The sequence below is a fragment of the Strongylocentrotus purpuratus genome, unplaced genomic scaffold (genome assembly GCF_000002235.5).
Source record: "Strongylocentrotus purpuratus isolate Spur 01 unplaced genomic scaffold, Spur_5.0 spur5_scaffold_14, whole genome shotgun sequence".
Taxonomy (NCBI): Eukaryota; Metazoa; Echinodermata; class Echinoidea; order Camarodonta; family Strongylocentrotidae; genus Strongylocentrotus; species Strongylocentrotus purpuratus.
In genome coordinates this window covers 17209316-17228870 of record NW_022145599.1, presented here as the reverse complement: position 1 = coordinate 17228870, position 19555 = coordinate 17209316, and the positions used below count along the sequence as shown (strand labels likewise).

The 19555-nt window shown below is 36.5% G+C and overlaps 1 protein-coding gene across 1 annotated transcript; it reads right to left on the bottom strand.

Annotated features, from left to right (window-relative positions):
* Positions 1–4461: 4461 nt before the first annotated feature.
* LOC105440778 (lactadherin-like) lies at positions 4462–11129 on the bottom strand. Its single transcript, XM_011671308.2, has 7 exons — positions 11060–11129; positions 10115–10285; positions 8807–9129; positions 7759–7912; positions 6193–6422; positions 5602–5751; positions 4462–4611 (listed from the first exon to the last, which is right to left on the bottom strand). Exons 1-7 carry the CDS (start codon positions 11127–11129, stop codon positions 4462–4464), a joined length of 1248 nt encoding a protein of 415 aa, XP_011669610.1.
* Positions 11130–19555: the final 8426 nt, after the last annotated feature.

The following is a 19555-nucleotide window of genomic DNA, read 5'->3' as shown; positions in this document are numbered from 1 at the left end:
CTTATGGTGATTTTTCTTTGTAGTATTTCCAAAGAGAAAAAAAATAGAAAAGGAGTATAATATATTTTTTGGTGCATCAAAGTTTTTTTCTTCTTCATTTTGCTTCAATTCAAAACGAATGTTAACTTTGTATCATGCGGTAGACAGACTCAATGTATATAAGAAAACACACTTGCTGAAAAGCGTAATCAGGAACATTGAACTCTCTCACTCTCCACCCCATTTCTCTCTCTCCTCTCTCTCTCTCTCTCTCTCTCTCTCTCTCTCTCTCTCTCTCTCTCTCTCAGTCTCTTGCTCCAATTTGCTATCTTTTACTCGTATTTGGTAATTAATCATCCATAGTTCATATTCTACCAACACAGGGGCACAGGAACATTTATTGTAGTCCTGAACATTTGTGATATTCGATCTGAATATTGTAAAATTGCAATTTCTGGCAATATTAAAACTGCAAAGAACCTGCGTGATCAGGATGCCACTTGTCTTTTCATATTTCAATATAAATCCTATCCCCTTATTTTCCCCATCATTTCCCTCTCTTTACATTTCCTTTCCTCTCTTTTCTAAAATGTTCTCCCTTTTATTATATTTTTTTCTCCAATTAGAGGGGCACGTGTCCCCCGTCCCAATAGCTACGCTACTGGTCATTACACCATTAGACATAACTCAGTATTAACAGCATCACATCAGAATGGTGCATTGAAAAGTTGGCTGTTTATTCAATGAAATACTAGCCGGTCGAATAAACGGCACAAATTAAAAATGACATACAACAGAAATGTATATATTATTTGAATTAAATTGAATTTATTTTTTCACCACCATTGAAACCATTGAAACAAAAGATATATAAATGTACAATGACAATGTCGATAGAACTTAAATATAAACATGACATGAATTAAAATACATGTTTAAAGCGATATACATTATAAAAAATCAAATAGTTATAGGTGAATTTGGTGTCAAGAGTAAAACAATAAATGACTATTACAATGACTTTTTGATCGATGGTAAAATAGAGTCAGAAATAGCACATGTGCAAGTCGAGCCTGACTCTTTAATTTTCAGCCTAAAATTAAGTAAAAGAAGAATACATGATGGATTACCAAATCCTATAATGAAGATTTATGTATGATATTACAATAATACTACTACTACAGAATCTATTATGCGCCTCGATCTATAGTATAATAATAATGTATGGTGGTGGTGGTTATTTTACCTGACTGCTAAGAAAGCAAAAAATGCTTGTAAGTAAGCAACCAGACGGTCGACGGCTTTGGGTTCTCTGCGAGGGACCTCGTAATGAGGATTAATGCCTTACCAAAGGGCACTAGCGCATCGACTTGGTTTCGAACCCAGGTCACCGGATTACGAGACCACTGCTTTACCGACTGAGCTATCGCGCCTCCTCTAGTAAACTATTCTGAAGCGCAGAGGGAGATTATTACCCTGGCTTTAGCGCGGCTGCCATTACGGCGCTCTAGCATTTTAAGGAATCAATTCCTGCAAAGGTATCCATTAACATCATCTTGGTTGGGTCTGGCAATTGTAAATCGATGTCTTGCCAGAGAACATGAGTGCCGCGGCGGGACTCGAACCGCGGACCCTGTGATCGTCAGTCCGGTGACGTATCCACTCGACCAATTTAAAATCGACAATCAAAACAACCAGTCTGGTGGTTAATACAACTATATAATTATAAAGCTATAATTCGTGGTTTTCACCTAAGACTAGTTATGTGAGCTTTTTACGAAAGGAGGTTTTTAAACTCTCCTTTCTTCGATCAGTATAGAAAGCATATTCCAAAAATTACTTCCAACAACCTAAACAGAAAACTTTCCTTAGTCTGTTTTGAATAAATAAGACGTAATTGTCTACCCGATTTTTGTCTTGTGGAATATTCATGTTGTATCATACCGCAATATTGTTTTAAGGAATGAGGTAATCGTTTATTTATCAAATCAAACACACAAGTACAAATAAGATAATTTATGAAATTTATAAACATTCAGTAATTGGAGGTCATGAAATCGTGCATTAGTATATGAGTACGATGTGGCTTGAAAGTTACAGTGCGTAAAGCCATCTTTTGAGTATAAAATATACAAATTCAAGTGTAATTTATAAGTAAAGTACTACCCCAAATCTCGATGCCCTGTGTAATATGTGGTTGTATTAGAGCTTTATACAGCAGTATCAATATATGTTTAGGGACAAAGTGCCGTAATTTAAAGAGGATACCGACCTTTCTCCGTTACAGTCTTTAACATGTTTGATATGTGAATTCCAAGTTAAATGTCTGTCAATGGTAATACCAACAAATGTCGCTTCCCCCACTTCCCTTTATTCTGCCCCATATATTTTCGATCTCCCTCTAAGCACGACCTTTCTTCTACGACTACTAAAGTACATGACATTGGTTTTTGACGCATTGATAGTAAGCGTATTTGCAGTGCACCAACTTTGTAGCGTATTTAAATTTTTATTTACTTTAAACTCATCTATTTGATTTACACCTTTGGGAAAAGAATGAAAATTATTAGAATCATCTGCAAATAGTTTTAAATTGAAATAATTTGTCACAGTTAGCAAGTCATTTATATACATTAACAACAGAGTCGGTCCTAAGACAGAACCTAGTGGTACACCACATTTGATTATCTACTATCTGAGGATGACTCTTTGTATTTCTCAAACTGCATTCTGTCACTAAAATAGCTTTCGAGCCATTTCAGTGCAAGTCCCCGGATGCCATTATGGGAAAGCTTTTTAAATTACATGTTGTGGTTTATCTTGTGTGCATTCTGATTTGAGATTAGAAAAGTGAAATTGCATAGCATATTTACAGAAATGAAATATACGTCGTCTCCAGCGTGAAGACAAAAATATGCACCGTTCCCATTTTCCTTTTATTCAGTATCCCAAATTTAAAATAGCTTCTAAGAGATTTTAGAGGCAAAGTTATATTCAAGAAATGGTAGATATTATTAAAAAATGAAGCTAATTCTCAAATTGTTAGATGCCACTTCGTTTCTTTTCACCACTTTCAGTTTTACACGATGTACGGTGTAAATATTGCCTCTATAATATTTGATATCTTAAAAGTACAACTGAACCGTCTAAGCCATACGAGATTAATCCTCTTTTTAAATCTAAGACAAGTACTACAATTTAACATTATTTCAATGATACAATGTTGGTCAAAATGGTGGAATAATTATTTTTACCCCAATTTATGGAGTTATTTTGACAATTATTTATTCCTAATAGATCTAAATAATAGTATACATTCTCAGATTTTATTGAATAATAATTTGCGAGTGTTTGTTTTGCGTGACTGCTAGAGCATGTGTGTGATAATATGCTAATCAACTTTTTTTTTTTATTTGTGGGGGCGGCCGCGTACCCTAGCCCCCGTTGCGTACAGTCATGATTCAGTAGCTAAGCGATCGTAACTGTGAGCCCCCAGGATCAAAATTGTGTCGATGTGCTATAGTAGTGCCCTTTTATGTGGCATTAATCCTCATTACTGTCAGTTATGGCTTTAATGACGTAGGTCCCCTAGTTGAAAAGCATTGTAGCATACACATGCTTTAGCAGTTACGCAAAACAAACACTCGCAAATTATTATTCAATAAAATCTGAGAATGTATACTATTATCTAGATCTATTAGGAATAAATCATTGTCAAAATCACTCCTTAAATTGGGATAAAAATGTTTATTCCACCATTATGACCAACAGTGTATATACGAAATATTTAACATCATATATTAATATTCTGCTTCCAGGCAACATCCGGTAACTCGAATTTTTCGGTACAATTCAAACCTACCATCAGGTCTGTCACTAGTATTATCAAAAATAATTACAATAATAATGAAAACAATAACGATAATTAATAATTTATTAAAAATAATAATAATACAAATAACATGCTTGTAAATTTATATGAAAGTATAATATCTGATTGTATTTTGAAGTTGTATTGCTCTGCATATGTATGTGCACACCACTTACATTAGTGGTCGAACTGTCATGTGGTTTTCGAATAAATACTATTTCAATCAATCAATCAATCAATTAAATGGCTTAATCCATGTATACAGCCTTGTTCCGTCTCACAAGGCTGGGAGTCATAAAGACTGAGCATATCAAGAGATGGTTTAATTTCTAATGTAATCAGACATGTCCTTGGCCGTCCCTAAACTAAAGCGGGAATATTGAAGAGATAGGTGGTGGTGGATATTTTACCTGACTGCTAAGAAAGCATAAATAAATGCTTGTAAGTAAGTAACCAGACGACCGACGGCTTTAAGTTCTCTCCGAGGGCCCTGGTAATGTGAATTAATACCTTACCAAAGGGCACTAGCGCAGCGACTTGGTTTCGAACCCGGGTCACCGGATTACGAGACCACTGCTTTACCGACTGAGCTATCACGCCTCCATGTTAAGCTACCCGAAGTTCACCACCCCGAGTATCTCGAATCTCATTCCACCGAAGTAATACCCTGAAAAAGGATGCAACCGGATGTAACGTGCTACCACTGGTTTAGGAAAAAGTTTCGTCGATGGAGTAATTCCATCGAGGTTCCCTGGATATGTCTGCAAAAAAAGTAAAAACGAGGATACATTTTTTAAGATTGAATAACAGCTAAATGGAAATCAAAAGAGTCCTGGTGGCTAGCAAGTATTTCATAGCTACTGGTGTAGCATATTACGTTTTGAAAAGAAGAGAAAAGAGTCCAAAATGTTCATGTCCAGAATTGCCGTAGTGTTTAATATTGAAAACACGGAATACGCTAGAATAACATGTTTTTTTTAGAAGAAGTGCGAGCTTTCTGGAAAATATTTGTTATGCGTCTGATTCCATGACGTAAACATTCAGACACAATTTACGAAACTTAATACATGAAAATACTCGGAAAACAGTGAATAACGCACATTGAATGTAGTGTCCTCGTCGTTTATTACGTAGCAGATTGTACAAAAGGCATGAGGAAATCTTTCAGTCAACCTGTTATTGATAATTTGTTTAGAATAAATCAGTTGTAACGTTTATTTCATATGTCTGCCATTTAGAAAGTTCCCAACATAACTAATTCTCCATAGGTTTTGAAGATAGTTGAACCACAGCAATCGATTTTCGGAAGTTATGTCTGACTGGTATGTGCCATCATACTCGGGTATCAATTTACCCCCTCCGTTTCGTTTTTAGAACCAGTGCAAAATCTGTTTTGTTATAGATACAGATTGAGGAAAAATGAACATAAAGACGCACACCTTTCTTCTTCCTTTTCTTTTAAAAGGGTTTTGCTTTGCTTAAACATTGAAAGTAGAGTTGGACATTGTATGTTCTTATTTAATCTTCTTCTTCTTCTTCAGCTATGAGAAGCAAATAATTTATGTTTAAAATTCAATTCCGATTAACTCATTTCTATGGGCATAATTTTGTTGGTGGATCAGACAGAAACTAAGAACGACCGCCCTCCTGAACCCTGTATTGAAACCAAAATAGCCTGCTCATTTCTGAAAGTCTGGATTCACCAAACCAATCCTTTAGGAAACACCATTTCCATGATTACACATACTCACTCTGCGCGATCCACATTCTTTTTCCAGTGCATAGGTCCATTCTTGGTTGTCTACCGAATAGGAAATCTGGAGAGATGTATACCATCGGATGTAATTTTCACCGCCTTGAGTTATGACACCGGTAACCACGGATTCCTTTCCTAGGTCGACCTGGGATATAATTAAAAAATAGGTGTAGGTTTAGGAAAATTTGTCTATTCTCTGAAACATTTTTTTGGAAAAGATCGATAATCTAACTATCTTCCGCTTATGTGAAGGAAGTGTCATTGTATACATGTAGGTATATATATCTATATACAAATATATTGCATGAAAGTAAAACGTACGATCGATCGGTCGATCTTCAGTAAAGTTCTTAAACTTGTGTCAAATGTAAAGTGAAAACTTTCTATGAAGCCCATTATTCAAGTGCGTAGTAAAATCATTTTACACACTTTGACAATGTTGACTACGGTGAAGGTACATTTCAGTGAGCAAGTGACTGGTACAAATTGCTCTCTATTACGAAAAGTGTGTTTGTAGTCATATTTAGGTAATTTGAAGGGGGTACTTATACTATACTAAATTTTTTATCACAAAGTGGTACATCACCTTAATCCATTTATCCTGATCATCGAGGGCCGCAGTCCACCCAGTTGTTTCGCCATCTGTTCCGATGGCATTCAGCCTTCCGCGATACGCTGCCATGGCATCGGGGTTCTGGCTTTGATATACGGATGAAGAGGTGAGACTACTGTCCGGTATCCGACCATCTTCGACACCAAGCCCCTCTCCGAGGACAGGAGGGGTACAGCCCAGCTGAACACCGCGGTTCATAGACGCTGCCAAATCAAAACATATGATGAAATAATTATGACAAATCATAATTATCATTATTACTATACTATTACTATCATAACTACTACTACTATACCTACTACTACTACTACTACTACTACTACTACTACTACTGCTACTATTATTACTACTATGCCTACTATTACTACTACTTCTGCTACTACCAAGGAGTTTTAAGAGCTGGAGTCCCAACTGGCACCAATCATTTCAAGCAGCTGCCGATTTCTAAGGTTGCAAAATAGAAGCTACAGGTGTGCTGTTCCCACTGATGTCCGAGGTTCGGAGCCGCCAACATCATTGGAAAGCTTGAGTAGTGATTTTTCTCCCAAAGAAATATCATTAATATTTCACTTTTTATTTGAACTAACAAGGGAATAATCGCACAGATGATAAAATATGAATACAAAATTCTAATTGTGTCAAGAAATTTGCTTACATTGTTAAATAGCAGTTTTAATTTTTAACAAATAGTAAAATTGTAAAATCCTAAAACCTGCATTTTGACACTTTTCCGATTACTTCCGACTTACGAAAATAAAAAGTGAATTTGTTCAAGTACAGTTATTTATGATGTTATATGTCAGATTGGTGTGCACACATGCCAAGTCGAGTAATTTGATTAATATTTCGGGAAATGTTTCTCCATTTCCTTTCGCTTGCCTCCTGTAAAGGGTAGCGGCCAATCTAAAAGTCCCTACTATCCCACTACGTGGACTAGGAACAGAACAGTTTCAGATTCAGATTCAGTGGCGCATAATAAATTACTTGAAACATCAACACTTTTTGAAACTTAAAACTTATAATGTTCTCTCGGTAACTGTGTTAACTTATTATGGGCGTTCCCAACTCAAGCTATGCTTTCCGGGTTCTCGCCTCCTTCCGTATCTGAATTATTTACTGTATACTCTATGTTGAAATAATTGTTACATAATTTATGTATACATTGTTGCTTGTAAGTTTCGGCTTGGATTGTGATGTAGATACACAGGAGGTTTTCGGGTGCACCATGTGTGTGAGAGAGAGAGAGGTTTGAGGAGTCCTGAAAAGGACTCTGACTCGGTAATCTTTCTTGGAGGAGTGTAGTCCTGAAAAGGACTGTTTGTTATCTTTCTTAGCATATAGTTCTAAGGAGAACTATAGCGCTTGGAGAAGATGAGTGGCTCGACGTTTCGAACAGGTTGACTATCCGTCGTCAGGAGTGTCTCTCTCACACATGGTGCACCCGCAAACCTACTGTGTATATACATTGTGTTTCATAGTGTACTATTGATAAGGAAATAAATGTTAATAAATACAAATAAATACAAAATACATCCTTACCTATGAATTCATTGAGAGGTCCATACCCGTAGAGCTCCAGCCGAAGAGCGATATATGAGTAGCTATGTGGATGGATCCGAACAGAGCGTGCCAACATTGGTACCACGAAGACATGGGTCGAGGTTTTGTACTGTTCGCTATTTCCTCCAAACACCTATTAATATTTCATTTATCTCAGGTATTAGATGTCTTAATAAACATTTATTTGATTTGATTTGATTTGTATACAACTAATAATAAAAGCAATTAATAAAATATACCAGGAAATGGTAATGATAATAATAATAATTACAATAAAGGATAATATTGATAATAATAATGATGATAATAAAAGCAATAAGAAGGAGAAGAGGAAGAAGAATTTCGTTAATACACAGGAAAGATTCATTAGCATCAACGCTGTGCCTTCTTAGGGCCATGCATTTGATTTGATTTATTTCGGTATCGAATATAGGCCTAATCACGATCATAAGATATTTATCTATTCAATAATCAACATGCAAAAAAGTAATACATTCGTGTTTCACACGAAAAAAATTAACTAGGAGAATAAAGCCGAGTCATTATTGACCAAAATGTATAGATTGAAATGGAGGGGCATGATGTAACGATACAAATGCGACTGCGTCTCCTATATATCTCCACCCTAAAGTCATTGTAATGAATGTAAGGAATTTTTATTGGCATATCACGTTGAAAACAAAAAGCCTATAATCAAATGTCAACTGACGGCTATGATCCTGACCTACGGTACTAGCACCCAAATGTATTCGGATCATCTTCCTATAGAAATACAGTCACCATGTTAAGATCTTGCGATAGCAAGGCTAAACAACTTTTAATTTTATAAATTTACCTCTATGACCTTTGACCTACTTACCTTACATCTAATGAGACTTTGGAAAACGGATTCAAATTCATTTCATTCTGGTCGGATTAATGTATGTAGGGAGCTGATATGAAACATGCATAAATTCCCACGGGGTTGGTTGGTCTTTACTTAATTTTCGACTAGAGATTGTTTACAATAAGATAATCGAAGATGTACCTGAATTTCTCGGGAATACACGTTGAAATAGTTATACCGATCCCCACTGCTTGTACTAAATGAGATAGTGTATGACCGAGTCCAATGCTCAAACCCTGGTCTTCCTTGGGTGGCGATGCCGGTTACTACATAGCTTGATTCAAACTGGACGTCGAGCCACTTGGGGTTTGCCTGACTTGGGACCCAAGCAGATGGGCCGTTGAGTCGGGCATACTGAGTGCAAATGGATTCCGAATCATGGCAACCAGAAGAAGTGATAGCAGAGTCAGGAATAGTACCTCTTTCAAGTCCAAGTGGATCACCGAGTGGATTACACATGAGTCCTGAAAATAACAAATAAAGGAGAATACCATCAAGTTTTAGCCTCGAAGGCTTATTAATATCGTTACCACTGCTGTGATATATTTTCAAAGCGCCATCTTTCGGTGAAGGCACAAGGCTACATAGAGACATTTCTTGTTCATGTATCCAAGCATTATCACGCACCCGACACGCAGTTGATGCATTGTGGGGCAAGGATGTCGACACGTGGGGACATTGTGCGCAGGAGATGCCAGAATACGTAAATTTGAAGCAGTGTCAGTAAAATACGCTACCTCTAAAAGGGCGCATCAACACTTCATCTGCGGCCCTAATTTTCACTTTTATCTTTTCTTTGTCTTTTGGATTATCATGTTCTCCTGTTTTTTATTATCCCCCTCCCCATGTATTTCCATGGACCGCAAGTTATACGCGTATGGCGGAACACTATGTCTGGCTTTCTTGTTTTCCGTGGCCCACTCCACAGATATTTTCTCACAAATCATTTTGGCATTTACCTGTATTTCATTCAAAAATATCTTTTTAAAAATTCAGTGACCTTGTGAGAAGTACTTCCCCACGTTAGTAGAACAGAAAGTTATTTTCAAATTGAATTGAATTTATTCCACACTGGTAACGCTAAAGAGGAGTCATTAATAAATCAACTTTAAATAAATATATCTAATGTAAGAATGATAGTAACAAGAACATACTGGATATGATGCGCTTGGCACAAGTCATCGACGATGTCTCTAAGCGCTTTATGTATCATCATTGCCCCGGTCATCGGATTCATGCTTGTATTCACGCTTACAACGCACTGCAAACTACAATAACTTTCGCATTCTACCGGGTACAAAATTATCACCAGAGTGGAGGGAAGCAATGCAGATTTTTAAAAAAATTGCTTTAGGACTTTAGATCTGCCATGCCGGGGATCGAACCCACGGCCTGTGCACTACAAGTCAAGTGTTTAAACCACTCAACCACTCTATGAGGCTTACTCACCCGGACAGCAGACCACTGCTATGTTCTCCTCATTCACAGTCTCCATCGTCTCATTATGCCAGCAGTCGGTAATACTTGTGGTATTAGGTGGACATATCACTGCTGCAGCTTCGGCATCGGCGTCTATGGACGAGGCATCGTATTGCCCTCCACTTACAGTGGCAAACGCGCCTAATGAAACCATGTATGAAGTAGAAATTCATAAATATACATCTCTAAATGTTCATATGGTTTAACTTTTCATGAAAAATAGTGCAATGAACATGATTATGGCCATGTATCCGCAATGATTTGTCATTACTTATGGCAAAAATTTATTCCAGGGCATTTAAGCCAAGAGATACCTTTAATAAACATTTACTAAACGATATTCTGCGGTTTATCCTCAAGTTCTAAAACCTATAAAATAAAAAGGAGAGGATACGGCAGTCTGGCTGTTAAAAAGATTCTAAAAGATCTGAACCGCTAGGGTGAACAGAGCCATTATGTTTAGTCTAATAATACCACTTAAAACCCCTGTGCCACATTGTACTAATCATGGGATAGATATACCAGAGGCTTCAAGATTATTGACTGTTTACAGTGCAACATTAATCTATACCAGTGTTAAAATGGTTTTCATTGAGTTATTGAAGACCGGAAAATGGGTAATTTTGCAATGTCATACTAATGTTCCACAAAGCAATCCTTCCCGCAACTGGTGACTATTGATGTTTGCAAAATTGCACGTGCGGCAAATGAGCGATTGTTCAGAGAGGTGAACAAAGCAACCGAATTTTTCTCTGAATGTAGAGCAATCCAGCCGTATCTCGAAATTATTAGGCATGTTTTTGTTATGTGTATGGTTATTCATCCAAACAAGCAAGCTGTACAAAGTATTATAATTTTGTTGGTTAGCTTACGACGGCTTTGCCTTTTGCTGTGTATTAATGCTAACAGGCATACCTTCGAACCCGAGATATCGACAGATCATGTCAGATGAGTTTCTGTTCCGTTGTTCTTGGTGAATCCGCATGTACTTCGTAGGATTGGAGCGAGTTGTGAAAACGATTCGTCCTTCATGTTGGTTTCCTCCAAGAAGTTTTAAGGTGTGGATAAATGCATCTGGAATTAAATTTGGATATTTGAAAAGAAATCAATCTAAGACAATCTCAAAAGCCTTGCTCATCACTTACTCAGCTGAGGTTACAGAAATGCATTAAAAGCCCGGTGGCGTATTCCACTAATGATATCTGTGGGATATACAAAAAAAGTTTGGGAAATGTTCTTGCTTTGGATTATCTAAAGTCTTCGCGGTCGTTTTTAGAAAAGTATAAGTTACGCAATATAAGATTAATAAAAGCCTTGGGGTCTGGAATGTCACAAAACGGAAAACCCTTTCTAAAAAAAATGAAAAGGAGACGTCATTTTTGACTGACGTAGGACTGAGTCAGCGACTGATGTGATCTTTGACGCACCAAGTCAAAAAAGGAGAGAACTTGCAAACTGTGAGATCAATATTTAGACTTAAGACCTTAGAAATAAATTAGAATACAGCGACAAGGGAGATATCATTTTTTTTTTTAGATATATGCATATCTTAATTTTCCCTTTTATTTCCAACAGGACCCCTCTCCCTTATAACTCACACTTACCATATTCGCACCTGTCACCACGGTAGCCATCTAAGCAGGTGCAGTTAAATCCTGTATTGGTCTCCTCACAAGTGCCTCCATAAAGACATGGATCAGAGAGACAAGCTCAAGACGAAATTAATGCGAGAAGGGAACATAATTTAATCGGTTAGGAAGGGGCCACTGTTTCACAATTTGTTTAAATCAATAACAAGTGTCACATATATATTATCCTTTTCTTGAGCAAAGATTAGTTAAACAATCACAGATAATCTGAGCCATTGTATACACGTCTGTTAATCTTCGCTGGAAAGTTGCCTGAATGTTACGATCATTCAGGAATCGCACATACACTGTGTGGTATCCGCGTAAACCAATGGGGGATCACAGCAAAATGAAGATTACCGGGTAACGGGCATCTTCCTCATTAACTATTGACCGTTACAAGGGCAACGGGCAATAGTTCGTTTCTTTGCGGGCATGGCTAAAATCAAGACTACAATTTCGACCAATCAGATGACTAGATTTATTCAACATACTACACAGTAAAAACGCTGCTTAAAAAGTGATGTTCACTTACAGTTGTACATCTTAAACAACAGTTGAACAAATTGTAAACAATGTTGCTCGAAACGAAAGTAATTTTGTTAAACATTCGCTGTTTACAATTTAATGACTGCCGTGTTTACTATACGAGAGCTTTTAGACAGTGTTGTTTACATATGACGTCATGTGTCACGTGCCAGTACAGTGAGCGTTGGCTGAAAGTTTTATTTCACATCATGGCCGACCAATTAGCTACCGACGCGCTTGACTGTGGAGATTCAATGGCTTAATTGAAATCACTTTTCTATTAACCAATTTGAAGGTTTTAACTTATAGCGTAAGTTCACAGTTAAAATGTTCAGTATCTGTACGCAAATGTCGTCGCGTCATGCAGTGCGGCACTGATCGCACACTCGGTTATAACGTGTGCTACATTCCTTGCCTTAGAAATTGCATGCATCCCTATAGGTCTATATGCAGTTTATACTGGGCACTGTTTTGGCGCTAATTCATTAATTGCAGAATTACCCTACCATATTGTTAGTCTTCATATACCTATATAGAGACCCAGAAGAAGTGGTCCACTTTTCCAGAGTATCAAACCCAAATTATACCTCATAATAAAACCCTTTTGTTGTAAACAACCCCCACTGAACAACAGCTCCTTTTAAAACAACTTTCTTTAAAAAAAACCCAGTTGGTGTAAACAACCCCCACTAAACAACAGCTCCTTTTTAAACAACCGTCTTTAAACAACACCGGTTTTTTAAATTGTGATTTTAAACAAGTTGTTCAAAATGTTGATCAACTAAGTGTTTAAACTTTAAACAACTCGAGATGCTTAACATTTTAAACAACTCTCAGATCAGGTCACCCGTTAATCCGAGGTTGTTTAAACTTTTAAACAACTTGTTCACAATAATTTAACTGCGGATGTACACTACTTTCTTTCAAAATGAAATCGCATGGCCAGAACTCAACTTTATCTTAAACATGCAGTGGTCAATCTAAAATAATCTTAATTAATTAACTAAGGGGCACTACACTTTTAATTTTCTGATTGAAAGCTATCAAATAATCTACCGATTCAATATATATTCTATACTAAAGAGAGAAATGCATTACCGTCACGGCATTGTAGGAACTCTCTCCCTATTTTAGTACTTTGCCAAATTAGAACGAGTTCCTTTTATCATGGTCACACAAAAGATAACGACTTTGTCTTTGAAAATGGAATTGGATTATCATATGTATTATCTGCTGTAGGGTAATCATCTATCTACTATTTAAGTTTAAAGAACGCCACTTGCCGCAATTGCATTAGTGTATTGTCAAGCTCGTGCACAGTATACTTTGCCAATCAAAAGCCTTGCGACTTTTATCAAATATTTCTTTTATCATGTGCATACAGAAGATAACGATATTCTACAATTTATTTGACATCAGAATTCGATTTCTCAATTGAATGTATTGGAAACTTGTCTTCTGCCGGGTTATGAATATCACTGTTTACGTTTAAAGAAAGGGTTGTGTTTTGGGAAAGATAAAAACTGATTAGATTTTTTTGTCATTCTTTTTATATTGGTAAGGGAGAGTATCCTAGAACACAAGCATGACAAATATTTCTTAAAAGGCAGACTCTTCAAACGCCATGACGTTCAAAATATGATTATAAAAGCCGTTTACCACAATTTTCATGCCACATGATTGTATAGTACATTATACACATTTATACAAATACAAATACTCTATGTTAAACAGAAAAACATAATAGCATTCGTACGGACTCTCTTAGTATTCTAAATACACCCATTCCTTTGTATTTTGTTATCAAGTTAAGCATTCGGGAATCGCACACACACTGTATGGTATCTGCGTAAACCAATGGGGGATCACAGCAAAATGCCGATTACCCAGGCAACGGGAATCTTTCTCGTTAACTATTGACCGTTACAAGGGTAACGGGCAATAGTTCGTTTCTTTGCGGGCATGGCTAAAATCAAGACTCCAATTTTGACCAATCAGATGACTAGATTTCTTCAACATATTAAAGAGAGGTATATAAAACAAATTATCCCACAGCGAACCACATGCAATGATTTCTGTAGCTTATAAAAGTCACTGTAATTTTTTTTTATTGATATCAAGTTTTTAGAAACGGGGCACAGGGCATCGGTTCACGTAAATTCACCGACATCACATTGAAACGCGGCTAAAATGTAATACACGCATTCCAAGGGGTTGTCGGCGAACTTAAATATGACGGTTTCGTGAAGCGCTGCCCTGTTTTTGTTTTTTTAAACAAACGACCCTCTTGACGACCAAAAGCTGATCAGACGCCAATTACTATTAACGTTTAAAGAAAGGGTTGTATATTGGGAAATGTGAAAATTTTTGACTGTGATTTTGTTCATCCTTTTGATGTTGATGTGGAAGAGTATCCTAGAACAAACATGACAAATTTCTCTTGAAACGAATGGCTCTCCAAATGCAATCATATTCAAAATATGATTATAAACAGCTAAAAGATGTAGACCATAATATTCATGCCACATGTTTATGTAGTCCCATATACACATTTATGTGTACAGTGCATATAACTTTTAGCAACACTGACCCAATTTTATTTCATCTTGATGATTCCAAAACCACTCAGTTTACTCCAAACCTTATCTGCCAAAAGATTACCCTTTCCCAACCGCTTCCATGTACACTAGTTTCTTTCAAAATGAAATCGCATGGCCAGAACTCAACTTCATCTTAATTATGCAGTGGTCAATCTAAAATAATCTTAATTAATTAACTAAGGGGCACTACACTTTAAATTTTATGATTGAAAACTATTCAATAATCTATAGGTTCAATATATTCTATATTAAAGAGAGAATTGCATTATCGTCATGGCATTTGTACGAACTCTCTACCTATTTTATTACTTTGCCAAATTAGAACGAGTTTCTTTTATCATGGTCACACAAAAGATAACGACTTTGTCTTTGACAATGGAATTGGATTATCATCTGCTGTAGGGTAATCTTCTAATTACTATTTAAGTTTAAAGAACGCCACTTGCCGCAATTGCATTATTGTATTGTCAAGCTCGTGCACAGTATACTTTGCCAATCAAAAGCCTTGCGACTTTTATCAAATATTCCTTTTATCATGTGCATACAGAAGATAACGATATTCTACAATTTATTTGACATCAGAATTCGATTTCTCAATTGAATGTATTGGAAACTTGTCTTCTGCCGGGTTATGAATATCACTGTTTACGTTTAAAGAAAGGGTTGTGTTTTGGGAAAGATAAAAACTGATTAGATTTTTTTGTCATTCTTTTTATATTGGTAAGGGAGAGTATCCTAGAACACAAGCATGACAAATATTTCTTAAAAGGCAGACTCTTCAAACGCCATCATGTTGAAAATATGATTATAAAAGCCGTTTACCACAATTTTCATGCCACATGATTGTATAGTACATGATACACATTTATACAAATACAAATACTCTATGTTAAACAGAAAAACATAATAGCATTCGTACGGACTCTCTTAGTATTCTAAATACACCCATTCCTTTGTATTTTGTTATCAAGTTAAGCATTCGGGAATCGCACACACACTGTATGGTATCCGTTATTTCTAATTTTATTTCACCTTTACTTTTTTCATCTGGTGCTTGACATAATATTGTTCTTTATAATAAAAATGTTATTTTTTTCGTAGTTGTTTAATTTTGTTACTTTTGTATAATTTTTTCTTTTATATAATTTTGAATTCATGTGTTGTCACGTTTGAACTTCTTTTCACGGCCTTACTTAAAGCAGCATCTAGTTGATAGTGGTAACGTTTTACTGTGATTAAATTCGATACAATATAATAATAATAACAATAATGAATATATTTATAAAGGGCACATGATTATCCATCTCTACAGATGCTCGAGACGCCCACAAAATAATTTCAATTAAAAAGTGCAAAATTAAATCAATATACATAATTATTTGAATTTTATTAACAATAAGTTGAACTCTGAGAAAGGAAATTGTAATTGTTAACAGTTAACATAATTTATGGTGGGTCTTCATTTTGGCTTTAAAAGCTGGGAAGGTATTAGCTGTTTGAAGAGAAAAGGGTTACTAGTACCACTATGAAGGTGCTAGTGATGCAAATGATCTACCCCCCCCCCCCTATATTTTCCAGTTTATTTTAGTCCGGATTTCCTTAAGCCGAATAGTACTACATGAACGTAAAGCAGAACGACATATGGAATGGGGCGTTACAAGGGAGGATATACTCTTGAGCCACGAAATGTAATGCTCGATAGGTTCAGAAGTCAATTGTATAGATTATACGCTGTTGAAAAGGGAACCAATGAAGAGATAACAACTTTAATACAACATTGAATTCTTGATAATAGTTGACGCCTGCCACCCCCTCAACTGAACCAGGGGTGTCCCTAATTTAAGTGCAAAGAAGAAATCGGTGTATACCTGTCGGGGTTTAGAATAATCAAAATGAGAGCAATTGATTCAGTTTTGCTGCAAGACACATGCATTGCTCACAAAAATGGGTACACGGGACTTCACGCGTTCCATGAAAGACTAAAGCCCAGACATTCTTCATATTTCTTATATATTCCTAATAAGAAATTAATCGAAGAGCAATACTTTCCAAGGAAAATTTCTGCAGAACTGTGGTATTCTTCCAAGCTCACATACAAAAAGAATGGGAAATCTCACGAGCGGTTTTTCACTTTGACCAGAGCTCGAACATATCTTTTAAAGCCCATCAATACTAGTGTACATGAGGTATTTAGACCACCCTGCAAGGTCACTGGACAGGTGGTTATTTTATCAAATCAGCTCTCAGTAAACATAAGAAAAAGAGGATCATGAAGGACCAATGGTCACCGATTATGCATTGTTTGTTATATAGAGGGCGCAAGTAGCTATACGTAGTGCAGTAGGGATTTAAGTTGACAAGTATAACATGGAGTGAATCATGAAGGATGTGAGGATAACGGTCATCAATCAACAAAATGGTCATATCTACATGATACATTGAAATACTAGAGTGAGATTATTTATTTTCATGGAAACATTGATCAATTTGGTATTGTCCTCAGCGTCATTCTTACCAGGCTCGGCACAATAGAAATGTTTACGGTCTTCAAACACATCGGTATCTGGTAGATAGTTCAACAACCAACTTCGATCCGGTGGTAAGAGTTTGGGAAGATACTTCACTACATCACCATTACCTAATGTGACTGTTGGGCATGACGTAATAGTCACATGTGGACAATGATTGTCACCACTGTCCAGCGATGCGATAATAGCTGAAAAAATGAAGGGGAAGAGTGAGAAATGTATTTCATCAGCTCGATATTACCAAAATACAATCCTTTACCGATAAAAAAGGGTGGATAACTTAACTAGCACACCGCGTATAGGTTAGATTTTGCTTCATTTTGGATTATCTGTTTGTGATATATAACACTTTAATCTTTCATAGCGCAGCTACTATACAGTGCGTCCCAGAAAAAACGAAACCGAGAATTGTCGATGTTTTATCATAACTTAATCACAATTAATAAATGACACATATTTGGAAAGCTTAGATCCTACTCTTTCATTTGATGTAACTCATATGATGATCGATCAGCCATTCACAAAGAAGACGAAAGACCTGATGCATCTTCAACGAAACGGAGTTAAGTCTTTTGTCAACTCTGTTTGAAGCTACAGCAGGTAGCCAGTGAAAACGAACTCGTTTGATCAAATTATGCAAATGCAAGCATTACTTTAAACAAACAGAACTTTGTTATTCCTGGCTCATTTTTCCTGATTGAGGTGTCATATGAAAGGGCAGAAATTGAACTTTCTAGAAATGTGATTTTCTCCTTGAAATTCAGATACCGCCTGCCAAATGACTTTTTGGTTTCCTCTCTTCAAATTGCTTTTAATCACTGAGTTGCATCAAATGAAAGAGGAGGATCTTAGCTTTCCAAATATGTGTCATTTATTAATCATAATTGTGGTTAAATTATGATAAAACATCGATAGTTCTCGGTTTCGTTTTTTCTGGGACGCACTGTATAAATGATGAAAACAAAACTCCAAACAGTGCTACTGTACCAACACACAATTACACAAACTTCTCAAAAGCTCCTGAAAACAAGTGTGTTTAAACATAGACGTAATAGAAATGGACTTTTGACGGCAAGAGTAGTAAAAGTAATGATAGCTACCACCTGTTCTTATGTCTTACTTTCTTCTATGTTTTAAGTCTGACCGCAACGCTGCGGGCATGTTTTGATAAGCTCCGATAAGGGTCCTTTGGTCCTATGAGATCCACCGGGATTTTGCCGACCTCTATCGGCCAAGTCGCTTCGCACTGACCAATGCTTCCCACGATTTGCGCTTCTCATTTCATGAATGAATCGTGACAGGAGAGCCTTCTGCCCATGCGCAGCTAAATACTACGTCAATAATGCCCCGGATGTAAACATGAGGTTTACGTCCTGTTCATGCTCGCCAATCTGTAAAAAAAGCCGTTGAAATCGGTGATTTCTTCGATTTTTTACGAATTTGTGTTGGTGTGTAGCAAACTCATCATATAAGCAAGGAAAGTCACCACAAGAGCTTACAAAATACAGTTTAAAAAGTGTTTTTTTTCTCCTGTTTCCGTTAATTTCTCTGTGAAACCAACGACGTTGTGGTGATCACAAATCCTTCGCTGGTCGAATACAATCATTCGTTATTTGTTGCGTTTGCGTGCGTTTTTTTTATAGGCATTGGAAGAATGGGGTTGTTTTCGTGAGTGCTCAGAAAATCTGTGGTAATGCGTGACTTCTTCGCATCATGACCACTAAATTGCCGTGCCTTTGTCTAATCCAAATTGCACACGTAGTCCCATTGATAGAGATCGGCGGGTGCATGTTTTTTTCAAGTTATATTTTGGACTTGTTAATCCGAGAGTGACTGCTTTTTTTTTTCTTCCCTCAGATTTTATCTTATTTTATCTTGATGTAGGCCTACTATAAATTATGTGTACGTTTTTTTTGAGAATCTAGGAATTAGGATAAATATCTGTGTCCGTAAATTTGGGAATTGACCATTGCAAAATATTCAACATTTCCGTCGTCTGCTATGTCGATATATGGACTGCCCATCATAATCATAAAGTTCTTCCTTATTTATGTCATCTATAATCCTGCCCTTCTAATTACTTTATAAACACATGACTCATGAGTACGAGAAAAATATGTATTATGG

What these genes read in the sequence shown, in the direction of transcription:
- LOC105440778 (XM_011671308.2), bottom strand. Translation starts at nt 11,129, where the DNA reads ATGCGGATTCACCAAGAACAACGGAACAGAAACTCATCTGACATGATC. An exon ending in AGCAGTGGTCTGCTGTCCGG is followed by an intron (nt 9,130 to 10,114) that starts GTGAGTAAGCCT and finishes TGTTATTTTCAG; the next exon opens with GACTCATGTGTAATCCACTC. An exon ending in ATCAGGATAAATGGATTAAG is followed by an intron (nt 5,752 to 6,192) that starts GTGATGTACCAC and finishes ATTATATCCCAG; the next exon opens with GTCGACCTAGGAAAGGAATC.